General features: G+C 35.9%; 1 protein-coding gene across 6 annotated transcripts in view; it reads right to left on the bottom strand.

Annotated features, from left to right (window-relative positions):
• Positions 1–17,776, bottom strand: part of PDCD10 (programmed cell death 10) — a 51,824-nt gene that overhangs the window by 6,952 nt on the left and 27,096 nt on the right. For all 6 annotated transcript variants that reach the window (XM_031663593.1, XM_031663594.1, XM_031663597.1 and 3 more), the window contains 3 exons: positions 14,660–14,713; positions 6,595–6,712; positions 5,195–5,321 (listed from right to left, as the gene is read on the bottom strand). In XM_031663593.1, coding sequence (XP_031519453.1) covers positions 5,195–5,321; positions 6,595–6,712; positions 14,660–14,713 — 299 coding nt within the window. The remainder of the gene's footprint in view (positions 1–5,194; positions 5,322–6,594; positions 6,713–14,659; positions 14,714–17,776) is intronic.

The raw sequence follows: 17,776 nt of genomic DNA, 5'->3' as shown, positions 1-17,776 counted from the left end.
TAAAATCCCAGCACTTTGGGAGGCCGAGATGGGCAGATCACGAGGTCAGGAGATCGAGACTATCCTGGCTAACACGGTGAAACCCCGTCTCTACTAAAAAATACAAAAAACTAGCCGGGCGTGGTGGCGGGCGCCTGTAGTCCCAGCTACTCAGGAGGCTGAGGCAGGAGAATGGCGTAAACCCGGGAGGCGGCGCTTGCAGTGAGCTGAGATCTGGCCACTGCACTCCAGCCTGGGCGACAGAGCGAGACTCCGTCTCTAAAAAAAAAAAAAAAAAAAAAGGCCTTTTAAAATATTTGCTGGATCATTTTTCCTAATCAACTCTGTTGAGAAAAGGGAGGAAAATTCTCATTTCACAACGCTATTATAGCATGTACTGTTGAATGTATGCTAGGTTCTGTGCTAGGCACTTCATGTACATCATTTCTTTCAATTCTCACAAGTCATTACCCTTACTTTCAGAGGCACAAACTAAAATGACAGAAGTTAAGCAACTTATATCTAAGGTTACATGGCTAAATGTTGGAATGGAGATTCAAATCTAGGTCTGCTAATATATTCAAAACTGCCTGAATATTTATTAGGTGTCAGGAATCTTTTTTACTTGTACTTTGATACAATCTACAGCATCACCTATAGTACTTGGTGTAATATGTGTATGACATATGCTTACTGAAAAATGTTGCTAAAGTGAATAAAGGGGATAACTACCTTGTATAGAAGAAAGTAAAATATTTGAGAAATGCCTGAAGGAGAAATAATTTTCTATTTTGGTGCAATTTTATCCACTAATTTGTCAATTAATAGTGGTAAGAACATATATGAAAATGTACCAATATATGACAGTATACAAATAATTATACCTTAGCCTATCTATGCTATTCATATGTGGTTGAATTTTAGTCTCAGAAATAACATACATATCAACAAACTTGCCAGGGTAAATTATCCCTCCTCAAATGGTTAGGAAGTAAATTTTCATTGCCACCATTACCCTTAATTCAATCATGCTAAATGAGTACACTCTAGACAACAGAACTGAAGTATTATTACTCCCTCATAAATGAAACAACATCCTAAAGAAAGTCTCTGTCAATGATTATGGACAAGACTCTTAAGCTCAATTTCCTTATGACTAAAATGTGCTGTTAATAATGTGGTTTTCAAACGGCAGCTCCCTAGAGTCACAGACAGTTTAGCAGAGATGTCTCAGGGACTCTGTAGGGGGAAAGAGGATGTCAAAGTGACAGGATGAGGGCTCTGGGCCTACATTTCTATCTCAGCTTCAACCACAACACCGTTATCTCTTTCATGTACTGGCATCCTATGTTAAAATATCCTTTATCACATTTCTTTCAAATGGCAGAAACTTTATTTTTCAATCTCCAAATTAGATCAACATTGTAAATCGATGATTGGGAAACAGCAGTGAACCTGGCGTTAGGTTGCCTGGGTTCAAATCCAGCTCTACCACTTAATAGGTAAGGTCTGTGGCCTTACCTAATTTTCTGTGCCTGCTTCAATTTCCTCACTTGTTACTGGGTTGTTGTGATAAGTAAATATATGTAAAGTGATTAAAATAGTGCTTAGCATATAATAAGTACTATATAAGTGATTGCTATTAAGATGACATTGATTATATAAATGTACTTTGATGATGTGAAGCAAAATCTGCTGCAAATATTATTTTAAATGTCAAATCTTCATAGAAATGTATCATGGCTCATCAACAAGTCCATGATTATCAAAGCAAATGAAAACTTACCAAATTATTTGAAAACTTTAGAAATAAATAGTCTAAACAATCAACTTTGGGATCATTGACTTTATCCTTTTACAGGCCAAACATATTTACTTTATACAGAGCGAGTACCCCTTAAATGAAATGCTTGAGACCAGAAGTCTTTAGACTTGGGGATGAGGCCCAAGTATAAACATGAAATTCATTATGTTTTATAAAGTGCATCCATATATGCATATATGTTGTGCATAAAATAAAGTTTTGATTGTGTTTTGCCTACAATCCATCCATCACATGAGGTCAGACGTGGAATTTTCCACTTATGGTGTCATGTCACGGTGCTCAGAAAGTTTCGGATTTTGGAGCATTTAGAATTTCTGATATTCAAATTAGGGATGCTCAACTTGTACCAGATTAAAAATAAAACTCCATAAACAGTGGATTACCTTCCCCCTTCACATATTAAAAGTAGAAAAGGAAGCTGGGGCTTTCCTATAGGAAAGGTAGAATACAAAAAAACACCATAGGCTGGGTGCGGTGGTTCATGCCTGTAATCCCAGCACTTTAGGAGGCCGAGGTGGGTGGCTCACAAAGTCAGGAGATTGAGACCATCCTGGCTAACACGGTGAAACCCCGTCTCTACTAAAAATACAAAATATTAGCCGAGCATGGTGGCGGGCACCTGTAGTCCCAGCTACTTGGGAGGCTGAAGTAGGAGAATGGTGTGAACCTAGCAGGTGGAGCTTGCAGTGAACCAAGATAGCGCCACTGCACTCCAGCCTGGGCGACAGAGCAAGACTCGGTCTCGAAAAAACAAAAACAAAAACAAAAACCCAACAAACAAATAAAAAAACCCTTAGGGTTTGTCCCTTGTGACACAGATTTTGGCTATTCAATTAAAAGCCTTTTTCACATTCCTGGTCCTTAATTATTGTCAAAGAGTAGGGTCATTCCTTGATAGCTGGGTGGCATACCTATCACACACCATTATTTTCTAGGGGACATATTCCTCTCTTTATGTGACTCAAAAGATAGTATCCAAACTAGCTAGGTATCCAAACAAGTTAAAATAGCATTTCTCAATGTGAACGACAAAGAATACTATTTTCAAAAGATGAATGTTTTCTTTTTCTTTCATAATTGAGATTTTATCTGTTGTGTTGAGGATCAGTACACAGACATTTCAACTTGTACACAATTCTGAACATACATACTACAAAATCTAAAAAGCCACGTATCCTTATTATTCTTTAAAGTTATTCCAGTGACTTTCTAGCTTACAACTGAGGCAAAATTTCCTTCAGAGGCTATCAAGTACCAGTACCTTCAAATGTTGATAAGCTGTCACATACATCCCACCAATTCACAATTGAATAGCATATACACTATATACTTTAATCTTTCACAGCGCATTAACAAAATTATTAGAAAAACAGGACTACCATGACCAAAGATGTTACAGAGTGCACACAATTCTGAAAGGGAGAGCCAGGCTCAAGGAGTGGTTTGCCCAAGGAAATAATTCCACTAAAAAACAACAGGAAGAAGTAATTTAAGGTCAGGTGTTGTGGCTCACTCCTGTAATCCCAACACTTTAGGAGGCCAAGGCAGGAGGATCACTTGAGCTTTGAGGCTAGAGACCAGCTAGGGAAATGTAGGGAGACGTGGTATCTATTAAATATCAAAAAAAAAAATAGCCTAGTGTGGTGGGGTACACTAGTAGTCCTAGCTACTCAGGAGGCTGAGGTGGAAGGATTGCTTGAGCCCAGGAGGTTGAGGGTGCAGTAGGTTATGATCACGCCACTGCAGTTCAGCCTGGGTGGCAGAGTGAATAATTAAAAATGTTCAAGACATTAAACGCAGCACTGCGACTCCACTTTGCCATTTAGTATGCTTTGTATTATGGGATATAAAAACTAACCACCCATTTATGGAATGTTAAGCTGACACTCATAACAATCAAGGCTTCCCATAATTCAATATCCAACATTATTTTCTCATTGTACCAAAAAATAACCACAAATTACATTATTTCACCTCTTAAAAAAAAAAAGCATTTACACCGAAAAAATGGGATGAGGTGGAATTTACTCCTTAAATGTTTCTAGAGTTACTAAAAAACTTGCATTTACAACATAGTTGATAAAAATATTCCTCTGGATTATGTAAGAAGAGAGACGGGGAACCACCGATAAGACATGGTATGCGATATTAATCAGACTGGGCTTCTTTCTCTCCTGCTTCAGAGGCTGGACTCTCTTCAGTTTTAGTTTTTCTGTTTTCCGCAGGTAAATATTCTTGGTTAGCCACTTTGGCCTGTTTTCACTTTGCTATTCTTTTCTTTTGTTTGCGCTTTTTTACCTGAAGATTTATCCTATCCTGCTACCCTTTGGGGATTCATTTCCACTACTGAAAGAGCAGGTTTAGCTGACAACCATATCCATCTCCTTTTGGGCTTTTCCTTCACTGTCCTGTCAGCTGAGCTGATAGTCCTCTTGGGCATCCTGGAAGTGGGGAAGGCACATATCGGATGCATGTGGGCCAAGGCATGCTGAGGGCCTTCATGAAGCTGGGGTGCCTGGCTGCTGCCACTCCTCCCACTGCCCAATCTCCAAAAGATGAATGTTACTATTTATTCCAAATGAGTCACCTTAGGTTCTTCAAAGTTACCAAATATGTCAGAGCCTCTTCCAGAAAAAGACCTGTGCTAAATCTCTTCTTCCCAGTAATATCCACCTATGGTTTCACCAAAACCATGCATTGATAGTGACACTGCAAGTATTTCCAGCTTTGTTTTCTATTCACTGAGGCTGAAGAAAATTATCATACTCTCTAGTTTAAAGATACTTATGTAGGGATTATGTTTTCACTCAATCCCCTACCCTCTCACCCCTCACTGTACTCCAGAAGAGTGTCCCTGATCTGAGAACTACTTCTCTTGGATGACCCTTCTGGCTGCTGCTCACCAGCCAGCCTCCTGGCCCCATGCATATTCTTGCTCTTATTTAACCTATATCCCCCAAAGGCAAGGATTTAGAGGCTACTTGGTCAGTCTTAGAAAATGCTACTCATGCCTAAGAGTACATTACTTACGTTAATGACTGCTGCCATTTCTGAAATAGAAACAATTTTGGTATCTCTTACTACCAACCTCTAGGATATATCCAGTTTCTCTATTCATTTATCTGACATTTATATTTTCCCATCATTTATGTAGTTCAAACTACATTCCAGTTTACGCACATTTCATTACTGTTTTAAAATTAAACACTCTAAAAAATGTTGTACTCTGAAACCAAATGCCATAAAGTTAATAAAATGCAGTATTTAACAATTCGAGATTTTATTTCAAATTAGCATTTCAAGTTAATGTCATACCAAAATTAAAAAATGTAGATGAATAGTTCCTTGGAAGTACTTTTAAGAAAAGAAACAAAACAAAAAATTGCTTACTTGATTGTCTGCAGAAACCTCACTCTGTCATTGATCTCATCTGGGATCTTACTGAGAATTTGTTTAAGTGCTCGTGCCTTTTCGTTTAGGTCTTGGAATTCTGGCTCTGGTCGCTCAATCATATACTCTGATAAAATAAATACATAATAAAAAACATCCTGCGACTCTGCCAAATTCACTTCTAAGAATTCCCAATGTTGGTCAAAGGCAGGTGGGGGAGGTGAAAGGCCAGATAAATAGGAAAGACAAGGTTGCAAAGTAGAATTCATTAACATTCGACTTAGTCCAGTAATAACAGCAGGGCTCCCTTCAAGTAAAGTATCAGAAAAAGAAAATATTTTCAATTTGGGATAAAAGGAAATCCCATGAAATCTTAAAAAAAAAAAAAAAGCAAACAAACAAACAAAAAAACAGATTGAAAAGGCAGGCTTTACATTTCCCAAGGAAACCTTAAATTAAATAATGAGTGTCATAACTAGCGCAAAGGTAATATCTACTTTCCAATTAGAAAGATTAAAAATTTTAAACCCCTATATTGAATATACATTGCTTCATTATATTAAAACCCCAAATAATCTAATAAAATCTTCTACATTTTCTTGAAATCTCACTTAAAAACAAAAACATTAGCACAAATCCAACACACGGGCTGGGATCACAGAACAGCAATTTTGGAAAGGAGGTTCAATCAGACTTTACCAGATTCATTGCAGACTTGGAAGCATTACAAATCTACCAATTCATCAATATATAATGGCCTAATGGGCTGCAAATGCTCAACTCTAAATAATGATAAGGGCTTTTTTATAATCATGGAATCAGTTAAAATACCTGCTTTTTGTTCTCCCTTAATAATTATGGGAAATTGTGTGTCCACGTTTTTCTAAATTAGTGTGAAAACTTCTACTAAAGTAAAACCAATGTCTAAATAATTTGAAGTAAAAAAATAAGAAAAGCATGATTATATTGTTCCCTTAAATCTGTGCTTAAAAAAAGATGCTGTACTAAAGCTAAAAAAACAAGCAAACAAAAACCTCATTACTTCCAAACTGTTGTTTGCTTAAAGTCAACACATTCCAAATAGCTTACCTTTTAGTAAAACTGAAACTCACCAAACATAAAGGGGGGAAAAATTAAAGAATGCGGTATAAACAAAGTTCAAGTAATTAAATCTCACAAATATAAAAAGCAAGAAAAACAATTTTTCTATTTTATCTAGATTAGCTTCTACTATTACCACCACCACCACCACCACCACCAGCATCATCATAAGTAAAGGCAGGCGGGGGGTCAGCGGGGGGAACAGTAGGGAAGGAAGTTCCTTTAGTCAAATAATAATGATTTAGAGGAAGTGCTATTCAACAATTGTATAATTTAAGCAAGGTTCTTCTTTCTGATACCTTCTACATCATCAGCTGCCATACGAAGAAGGGATTCCGTGAAGTTAACTTCTACACTTTTTTTCTCTAAAATTTTCATAATGATGTCTTGTGTGAGACCTGGATTTTCCTTTTCAGCCTATAATAAAGAGAAAACTAGTTTTGAAATACAGATAAGGAACCAACATTTTAAAGCCAAAGTTTAACTGTTTAGAATCTTTTGGGAACGTCTTACACTGATAAGTTTTAAGGGCAGAAATCTTTGTAAAGCAGGTGTCATGATGGCATTCACTAAGGCTTTGTTAGAGCTTGTGCACTCGACTCTTTATTATGACTGAGGTTCCATTTTCCATTTGAATAGAAAGAACTTAGTATTTTCTATACATTCTTTACACTCTCTTGCAATTGAATTAATAAAGATATATGGATTAGACATGTTTTAGTAATCTATCAATTACTATTCTCATTACTTTAAATATCTTGAGAATTTTTTAAGCTTTTTTTTTTTTTTTGAGACGGAGTCTCGCTCTGTCGCCCAGGCTGGAGTGCAGTGGCCAGATCTCAGCTCACTGCAAGCTCCGCCTCCCGGGTTTACACCATTCTCCTGCCTCAGCCACCCGAGTAGCTGGGACTACAGGCGCCCGCCACCTCGCCCGGCTAGTTTTTTGTATTTTTTAGTAGAGATGGGGTTTCACTGTGTCAGCCAGGATGGTCTTGATCTCCTGACCTCGTGGTCCGCCCGTCTTGGCCTAATGCACTAATATTGCAATTCAAGGATCAAGCAATAACCCATCTGACTAGCATTTTGCATATTCTTTTCATTTATATTAAGAGAATGCCAGGAAAAACAAAAAAGGATTTACTTCAAAGGTTTTACTGAACCTATATAATAATATCTTAACTATTTTCCCACACAATGATTTTCATTTCCTAGTTTATTTTTGTAGCAAGAATATTTCCTTCACTGGTTTCTAGAACATCATCAAACTTTTACTACCTTTTGAGCTTGTTTCATTGAGTTTGCATTGGTTCTATGTTACTTAGACTTAGACTCCCCAGGACACTAAAATTTTGTAGCCATTTCAAGACTCTGCATAGAGTTCTCAGTTTACCAAAGCCAGAGTTAATTTTCAGATTTCAGTTTTTCCCAGCAAATTCTGTAATCACATTTGATGTTTGTTTCCTTTAGGAAGCCTGCCAATTTTAATCATTATGCTGATGAATTTCCTTTTTGCCCTAATATTAAACAACAAAATAGAAACACAATTTACGATTTTAATCAGATGACAATCTTTTTGTTTCCTTATGTGTCAAGCACACTTAACCTCTGCCTCTTCAATTCCACTGATTATCACTGCAGATACAGTTTTCTTCTCTTCCTACTGCTCTTTCCATTATAACATCTTGCTTCTCATTAGATCTCAAGTATCAAAAACTGAAGGGTCGTGGGATGAAATGAGAAAAGACAATACAAGCATTCATCTCAATCTCAATCCTGGGATCATTTTAAATGCTGTCAAATACTATTCAGGAAAATCATTTTGATTTTGATAAATGATTAATAACAATAAACTGTGTCTGACTGAACCCTGTTTCTTTTATAGCCTATGATGACTTTTCCTTCCACGTATATTTCAAAAAGAATCTATTTTTTAGCCAGGCATGGTGGGGTGTGGCTGTGGTCCCAGCTACTTGGGAGGTTGAGCCCACGAGTTCGTGGCTCCAGTGAGCTATGATCATGCCACTGCACTCCAGCCTGTGATACAAAAAAAGACCTGGTCTTAAAAAAAACCAAAAAACAAAAAACAAACAAACAAAAACTATGTTTTTTTTAAAAAAAGGAGTTTCCTTTACAAGATGTCCAAATATGGCTTAAGATGTGTTGTTATAGCATTAATGTGGTGAACTGCCACAAAATTACATCTAATGTAGCATTTGGTAACAATACTTTATCTTATCTAGCAATAAATCTACCTACATAATGAATTACCTTGGGGAGAGGAGGACCATTCTCTATGTGCTTGTAGAACGAAAAAAGAAAAGCATTATTTCTGATTAAGTTATAATGAAGTACTGAAAGGTTTAAATGCTGAAAGTCTGAGAATAAAGTTTTCAATACCAAGTTGCTTTGGAACCCCAAAATGCTAAAGCTAGATCATTACCAAAGTCTCGCAGAGGTCCCTAACTTTCTCAGTTTTCAGCAGCCTTAGCGCCAAAAGATATACCTCACAGTGCTGTTTATTAAATACTTAGCTCCAAATAATAAGTATAATGTCCTAACTACTTGGCCTTTAAAAAAAAAATACACATGAATTGAAAAAAAACTTTTTACTTCGTTCTTAAATAACTACCACCACTTATTACTGGGATGTGTGTGCCTACTGGGCACTTCACAATTTCTCAAACACTGGTCTTAGATCGGACCTTGCCACTCTCATTTCCTCTTGCAGATGTATTTTTTTTTCTGGTACTTCTGTTAGATCACAGCACAGGCCAAAAAAACTCCAGCTTCTCAACGATCTAACACCAATGAAAGCAGGGTAGGACAATCCAATATGCTGAACTGCAAACTATCTCAAGCTAGGAGTCCATACAATGTCAAACAGATGTTGAATACCACCGCACCCCTTCAAAATTTTAAAATACTTCATGGCACCCCTCTGAATTTGCTATGGGCCACCAGGTACCTCAGTACATAGTTTGGAAGGAGTAGTCTTAGTACCTCCTGGCTAAAAACCTGGTTAAGCTAATTCTTATTTTAAAAGCTTGAATTTACCAAATGCCTCTGATTGACAAAATGAGTAAATATGCTCTCATATCAGAGAGACAATCTATGCCTCTAGGTTTTCCCTCAGAATACAATATGAACCCTGTAGGGTGTCTAATCTTTGTAAAGAATCCAGCTGTAACAAAAAAATAAACCGTAGGGCAGTAACATACACTCTTTTGGATCAGTGATTCTCAACCTGGAAGATGGACAACCTATCGGAACCTCTCAGAGAGGATAAGGGGGAGAGGAAATCCAGTAGAATATAGCTGACCCTTGAAGAACTGGTTTTAACTGCTCAGGTCCACTTACATGCAGATACTTTTCAATAAATATACAGGAAAAATTTTTGGAGATCAGCAACAATTTGAAAAAACTTACAAACTGAGTAGCCTATAGTGAAAAAAATAATAAAAACATGTTATGAATGTATAAAATATAGGTATGTACTAGTCTGTTTGTTTACTATCATAAAATAGATACAAATTATTAAAAAGTTAAAACTGATCAAAACTCATATGCAAACCCAGACTATATGGTGTTATTTGCAGTTAAAAGAAATATAAATATACAGACAAAATATTAAATCATAACTGACAAAATTAACTGTAGTACATATGTATATGTAGTAATTTAGAAGCTACCTCCTGTTGCTATTGCAGTGAGTTCAAGTATTAGTAAGTATATGATTAAAACGCTGTGTGACTCTAATCATCTCCATGTGAACAGTTGATCTCTTCAGCAAACTGCACATCCCAGTACAAAGTAATACCTCCCAGGCCTCACAAATTTTTTTCATCGTGTTTGCTGCAATACTCTAAACATGGAATAATACCATGGGACCCAACAAAGTGCCAGTAGTGATGCTGGAAGTGTGCTCAAGAAACAAAGTCACGACATAACAAGAAGGTGAAATGCATAATACTGAATTGCTTGAATCCAGCCTAAGACTCACTGTAAGAAAAAAAAAAAAAAAAAAGGAAATTCATGAAACAAAGTCATTGCTGCAGCTTCATCAGCAGGTTCAAAAACCTTGCATGTTTTGTGAAATACCTTTTTGTCTCCTGTTGAAAATGCAGCTTTTATGTGGGTGCAGGATATCTATAAGAAAGGCATACCTATAGACCTTAATATGACTCAAGAAAAAGCAAACTCATTCTATGACAACTTAAAGCAAAAGTAAAGTCTAAAGCTGAAAAATTTAATGCCAGCCAAGGATAGTTTGATAATTTTAGAAAGAGGTTTTGCTTAAAAAATGTCAAGATAACAGGACACACAGATTCTGCTGACCAAGAGGCAGAAAGTAAGTGGCCACACACCAGTAAGAACATCTTTGAGGAAAAAAAATACCTGCCTGAAAAGGTTTTTAATACAGATCAAAGCACCCCATTCTGAAGGAAAAGACAGCCACAAAGAGTATTTATTAGTAAAGCAGAGAAGTGAGCACCAGAATTTAAGGCAGGAAGGGACAGGACAACGCTACTGTTCTGTGCAAATGAAGTTCAGTTTATGATCGGGACTGCCCTTATTTATAATGCTGCTAGACCCTCGAGCCTTGAAGGGAAAAGAAAAACACCAGCTTGCAGTCTTGTGGTCGTACAAGAAGACCTAGACAAAGAGAACTCTTGTTCTAGGCTGGTGCCATCAATGCTTTGTTCCTGAAGTTAGAAAGCATTTTGGCAGTAAGGGATGGTCTTTTAAAGTTCTTCTGATTGTGTATATATATCTATAGGGATACCTATATATCTCTAGATAGATTGATATCAGATATATATTAGAGCTATCATATAGCTATCAGAGATATCTACATATACTTACACATATATATGTATATGTATATGCATATATATATGAATATGTATATTTAATTAGAGACAAGGTCTTTCTATGTTGCCTAGGCTGGTCTTGAACTTCTGGCCTCTAACCTCACACTTTGGCCTACCAAAGTGCTAGGATTACAATGCACGGGCCTCGGCGCCTAACCTTTCTTTTACTATTATTGTTGTTTAAAAAATTTCTTCTGATACTGGATGATGTCCCTTGCCTCGCGGAACCCCACGAGTTCAACACTGAAAGGTGTCAAAGTGGCCTACTTGTCCCAAAACACCACACCTCTAAATCAGCCTCTACATCAGGGGATCAAGAACCTTTAAGGCTCATTAGACATGGAACCATAAGGCCTCTATGGAAAGGGCTGTCAACAATCCTTGGTAGAAAGAACGCCATGAAAGTCTGGAAGAATTACACCATTGATGCTATCGCTGTTATAGAAAAACCCATCGAGCCTAAAACAATAAATTTCTGCTGGAGAAAACTGTGTCCACACGTTCTGCACGACTCCATAGGGCTTACAACAGGGACATGGAAATCATGAAAGAGATTGTAGATATGGTAAAAATGGTAGAGGATGAAGGGTTTCAAGATACGGATATCAGAGAAATTTAAGAACTAACAGACGATGAGGAAGAAGACAAAGAAGGAGTGCCAGAAAACGAATGGACATTAGACAATCCAGCAGAAAAGTTCTATTTATTCAAGGCTGCTTTATGACATGGACCATTCTATGATATGAGCACTGAAACCAAAGCAAATGTTGGAAGATTGGTACTGTACAGAAACATTTTTAGAGAAATGACATAGCATATAAGTCAGAAATTAAACATATTTCTGTAAAGTTACACTAAGCTTGCCTGCCTCTCTTGCCTCCCCATCCACCTTCTCTACTTCTGCCATCCCTGAACTAGCAAGACCAACCCCTTCTCTTCTTCCTCCTCCTCAGCCTATTCAATGCGAAAATGACAAGGATGCAGACTTTATGATGATCCACTTCGCTTATAAATAATAAACATATTTTCTCTTCCTTACGATTTTCTTAATAACATTTTCTTTTCTGTAGCTTAAGAATACAGTATGTAATATATAGGATACACAAAATATATGTTAACTGTTTTTGCTACCAGTAAGATGTTCTGGTCAACAGTAGGCTTTTAGTAGTTAAGATTTTTGGAAGTCAAAACTTATACTCAAATCTTCAACTCTGCAGAGGGTGGGCACCTCTAACCTCCACGTTGTTCAAAGGTTAACTGTATATATATTAAAATATTTAACAGTCTTATCTTGGGGAAAAAAACTATTTTAATCCTCTTTTTCCTCCAAATAACAAAAAGTATGATGAAAATTATTGTTGTTGTGGACCAAAAATTGGAAGTATGAATATAATAGATTTCATGACTGGTGAAGTTTCTTTCATCTTTTTCAAAAGTTGTAATTTAAAAAATACAAACATCTTTACATTTTTAACACATGTCCTCCTTCAATTTCACTTGAAATGTAATAAACTAAATGTGATAATTAAAAACACATCAGTGCTAAATTAGTTAATTTGTTTTCTTCCAAAATAAATAATCTATGCCACGGACAGTAAACTTTATCCATGGATCAAACCACATCTATCATGGTCACATAATTGTACTTAAGTGTTAAATCATTAGCTTGTATGTTAGGATGTTACAAGAAAAACTCTCATGAAATTTATTATTTTATGAATGTCACTGAAGATACTATCTACTCCTTCGAACAGGGTCTTCTTCTCTCTATTCTTGGTATTAGAAAAGCTGAAATACTGACTTTTGTCTTAGCAACACTACTGTACAGATTACTTTTCCTTCTTCTTTTGGCCACAAAGATGCTTAAGATAGCATCATGCCCCCCTAATGATCAAATATGCCATTCCAAAGTCAAACTGAAACTCAAAGAAGAAAACAACAACAATTAAAAAAAAAGAAAATGATTATGGCGTTGCTTCATTTACCCAATGATTTGGCAGGATGCAATTTAATGAAGCTACTAAATATATATGTACTCACCTTGAATCACAGGGTATAGAATCAAAAAAGCTCTATTGTAACATAAGTAATATAGATTATTGTGGTAATATAAGATTCCTAGTGACATGAGCTATGCTATCAGAAAAGAATGTTATCAATAAACTTGTATGACATAAAATAAATCAAGCTGAATGGACTTATAGTTTCAATTCCAATTAAAATATAAACGTATTCCACATTTAAACATTAAAATACCTAAAACACAGGTTATTTAAGCTACTGATGGGAAGAAATACGAAAATAAAAATTAAAGTTTTGGGCACCATGATATATATTTGGGATGGAGGACCAGATGAAAGTTTTATGTTAAATAATGCATTCAACATGTATAGTAAGTCTCTAGAGTAGGGCTTTACAACAGAAATGTAATTATCAGCAACAACGATGAGCGACCTATGTAATATTAAGCAGCCACATTTAAAAAAAAGTAAAAAGACACAAGTAAAATTATTTTAATAGTACATCCAAATATTATCATTTCAACAAGTATTATAAAATACTTATTACTAAGCTAGTTTACTTTCTTTTTCTTACATGAAGTCTTCAAAATCTGTGTGTATTTTAACTTGGAACATATCTTGATCTGACCTAGTCTTATTTTAAATGGTCAAAAGCAACATGTGGCTAGTGATAACCCACTGAACAGCTCAGGTCCAAAGACAAGGAAATAATTTATTTTGAGTGACTTAACTGTATATCCTCAAAGTATATTTAATTCACCATATTTGAAGGTACACATTTTTTAGACTCATGTTCTATAATTAAACAATAGAAAGAATACCTTTTCAAGTTACACTTTTACAAATACTTTTAAATTTTTACTTTATTTTGAGATAGGGTCTTGCTGTGTTACCCAGGCTGGATCACAGTGGCACGATCATGGCTCACTGTAACCTCAAACTCCTGGGTTCTAGCAATCCTCCGGCCTCAGCCTCCTGAGTAGCAAGAACGACAGGCATGCGCCACTACGCCTGGCTAATATTTTTATTTTCTGTAGATAGATACAGGGTCTCGCTATACTGCCCAGGCTGGTCTTGCTCCAGGTCTCAAGTGATCCTCCCACCTCGACCTCTCAAAGTGTTGGGATGACAAGCATGAGTCACCACGCCCAGCCATGTAAGTTTTCAAAAGGTCAAATAATAGAAAAAAAAAAAAAAAAACCCTCAAAAATATAATCTACAGCTGAGAAGAAAATGCTCTGAAAAAGTCAGTTTCAAAAGCACAAAGTGATGAAAAGATGCATGTTAACGAAATAACATTTGTTCTAGTTTACCTTTTGGAAGTGTTTTAAGCTTTATGGAATATAGTAAAACAGGCAAAAGATGGCTAAAAAGGCTTTCACTAAAAGAAAATAAACTGGCAACCATCACACGTACTTATATTTACAAAGAACATACAGTTTAATAATCATAATAAATTATTTGCACTTCACCTTAATGAAAGCGGCTCTCAGTGTCTGGGCTGCAGACAGATTTACTCGTTCTAGCTGCAATAAAAATTTAAAATTATTAAGAATATCAACTGTCTTGGAAAAAGCACAATTCTGAGATTCCATTCTGTAGCAATCACATGAACACATTAAACATTTAATCAACATTCTTGTTAATAATTGCACATCACCATAATTATTCAATTAGGCTATCAAAATTTTTAATGAAAAAATACATGTCCTTAAGTTTTTATAAAAAACTAAAAGCAACCCATATGCTTTTAATTTTTATATCAAATATGTGAGGTTTATAATTTCAAAAGATTAACATCCTTACTAAACACATTAATTCAATTTTCAGCAAACCACAGGCACAGAATTTCATAATTTCATAAAAATAATTCCATTTGTAACCAGTTAACTGCCAGGCTCAAAAAACCTAGCTTCTGTTAAATTCTGATTTTTTCAATCCTTAAGGATTGAGTTAGTTAACTCAATAAAACTCAATTGTATATATTTTTTACTTGGGATAATATTAAATTGGAAACTAACCTATATAGATTTTTACAAAGTAGAGTATTTCTACACAAACCTTATAAACATGTATCACATTATGCAATAAAGTCTTCCCTTGAGGCAACAAAAGTGTAAGTTTTGCTTCAGAAATCTCCTGTATGGGATCTCTAACACGTTAAGTCAATTTATTTTCTAAACAAGACAGTTACAAATGCCAAGAACCTTATCTCCCTACAAATTATTCACCTTAAGCACAAAGCAAAAGCAACAGAATCTGACAAGGTAATTTATCCGCCAAAAAACAATGAATCATTTAGCTTAACATTTAACATGACTACTAACAAATCTTGTAAAATCTAATATTGCCTCAGTGGATAAAAAAGAAGGCATAAAGAGCCCAGTAAACAAATGTAGAAAGAAATAACTATATAAGTAGTTTATAATTAACAAAGACATGTTTCCAAAAAATGAAAAAAGTTTCCTACTTCCAAGTAATTAATATAATTATATAGTGACTATTACTAAGATTAAAGTAACAATATAGCTCATTAGATCTCAAGTTCTTGTTATGCAAGAGAGGCAGGGACAGACAAAGAAATGAATGTTTCTGTTTTGATAGGAACCCATTTCCTTTGTTAGGTTTACACCACACTCTGACCTCTTTTAAAAAGGTCTGAGTCAGCTGTGTGCCTTCAAGTATCAGTGTTATTAGTTCATTCTGCATAGCGCTGAATGGTATGTGAAAGGATCCAGAGAAGTAAAAGTGCCCAGAAAAGTTCATCAAGAGATAACAGGATTACCTGAGATAGATATCAGCATCTCTAGATTTCTAGACTCATTTTACTTATGTGAACCTTACAAAAAAGTAAGTCACAGGAAGGCCAGACATATACTAAATCAAAAATGTGTAAGCTGAGAAGCACTTCAACAAAATTCTGCTGGAGTCACTTGGAGATACACTGCAGTCATGCATCACTTAATGATGGGGATGGATAGGTTTTGAGAAACATGTCATTAGGTGATTTCATCATTATGTGGACATCACAGATTGTACTGACATAAACCTATAGGGATAGCCTACCACACACCTAGGCTATATGATGTAGCCTACTGTGTCTAGGCTACAAATCTGATATTTACTGAACTGACTACTATAGGCAACTGTAATACAATGTATTTGTGTACGTAAAAATGAAAGAGGTAATGTATTGCGCTACAATGAACAATAGCTTTAACATCACTTGGTGAGAATAATTTTTCTGCTCAATTATAATCTTATGGGACAACCACCATATATGCCATCCATCTACCACTGACTGAAATGTTGTTATGTGCCACGTGACTGCATATACCCATAGGCCTTACAATAAAGTCAAAAGGCTTTCTTACTCATATGGCATTGATATATCCACGGTGTCCAGGACAGTACCAGGCATATCTATTGTTTGAACTGAATTTAATCTCTCATCCATAAATTTATCTAACTGTTCTTAAATCTATTTATAATTTCAGCCTGTACTAGTTAGGTAGAAAGATATGTTATCTTCTTCTCCATTTTACAAAGGAAGAAACTCAGTTTGACTCTGAATCCTGTATACAAGCCACTAACGCTACCCTGACTCCCCCTGTACTCACTCTTCCAGACTGGAGTCCACCCTGTCATTGAATCTCTTCAACCTGTTTCTTTAAGGACCAACACATTCTTGAATTCCTACCATGTACTTGAGTTCCTACATGTACAACATGAAGCAGCTATATGAAAAGTGGAGTAACTGCTATCAGTTGAAGCAGAAAGAAGTCTTTATAAATATGGGATTTGAATTGATCTTTAAAAAGTGTGTTCTTGGCCTCTTAAAATCATCCTCCTGGTGAGTTCTCCCACTTAGAAGTTTCTTCAGGGTTGGTAACACATGGAATGTAATGACTTCATGTAAATTTAGAAAAGAAAAGAATTTCCATTTTGTTCAGTCACTTCAGAGTCCAGCACTTTCTGAGCTTTAGGGATAATGTCTTTGACTAGGATACCTTTAAAGAATAAACACAATAACCTTCTCAGTAACTGACAGTTCATACACTGTATTTTGGGTCCACTGAAGGAGGAATATATGACTGCACCTTGCATTAATGGATACTGGGACAGAGAGAGGCACTACTTGGCCCTCAGTTACACAGTATGTCCATGTAACCAGTAAATGAGAGAGAGAAAATAAGAGAATCAGAGTGAGAGAAAAGGTATGTAACACACTTCACCTCTCCTAAAAGAGAAGGAAAAGTGCCTCCTGAAGCACATTTGGAAACAATGCATAGGCTGGGTGAGCCTAACAGGAGGTCTTACCTCAACCCCCATTCTGCCTACTCTGTTTTGTGAGATCCTTCTGTAACTTATTGTTGATAGCCTTTAAGAACACTTACACTTACTATCAACCACAAACCAGGCAAATTTACTCTGGTCCACTTATAAAAATACTTTAAAAGCTTCCACAGAATTCTGATTCCATGCAGAGGACATTTGTTGTTTTGCTCTCTCCAAAAGTATCAGTTTTTTCCACACTTTTCTAGCACCAAGTTTCCTAAAACCATAATTAAAAAAAAAAAAAAAAAAAA

The sequence above is a fragment of the Papio anubis genome, chromosome 2 (assembly GCF_008728515.1).
Source record: "Papio anubis isolate 15944 chromosome 2, Panubis1.0, whole genome shotgun sequence".
NCBI lineage: Eukaryota > Metazoa > Chordata > Mammalia > Primates > Cercopithecidae > Papio > Papio anubis.
Note: the sequence above shows the minus strand (reverse complement) of the source record. Positions and strands in the feature narration are given on the sequence as shown.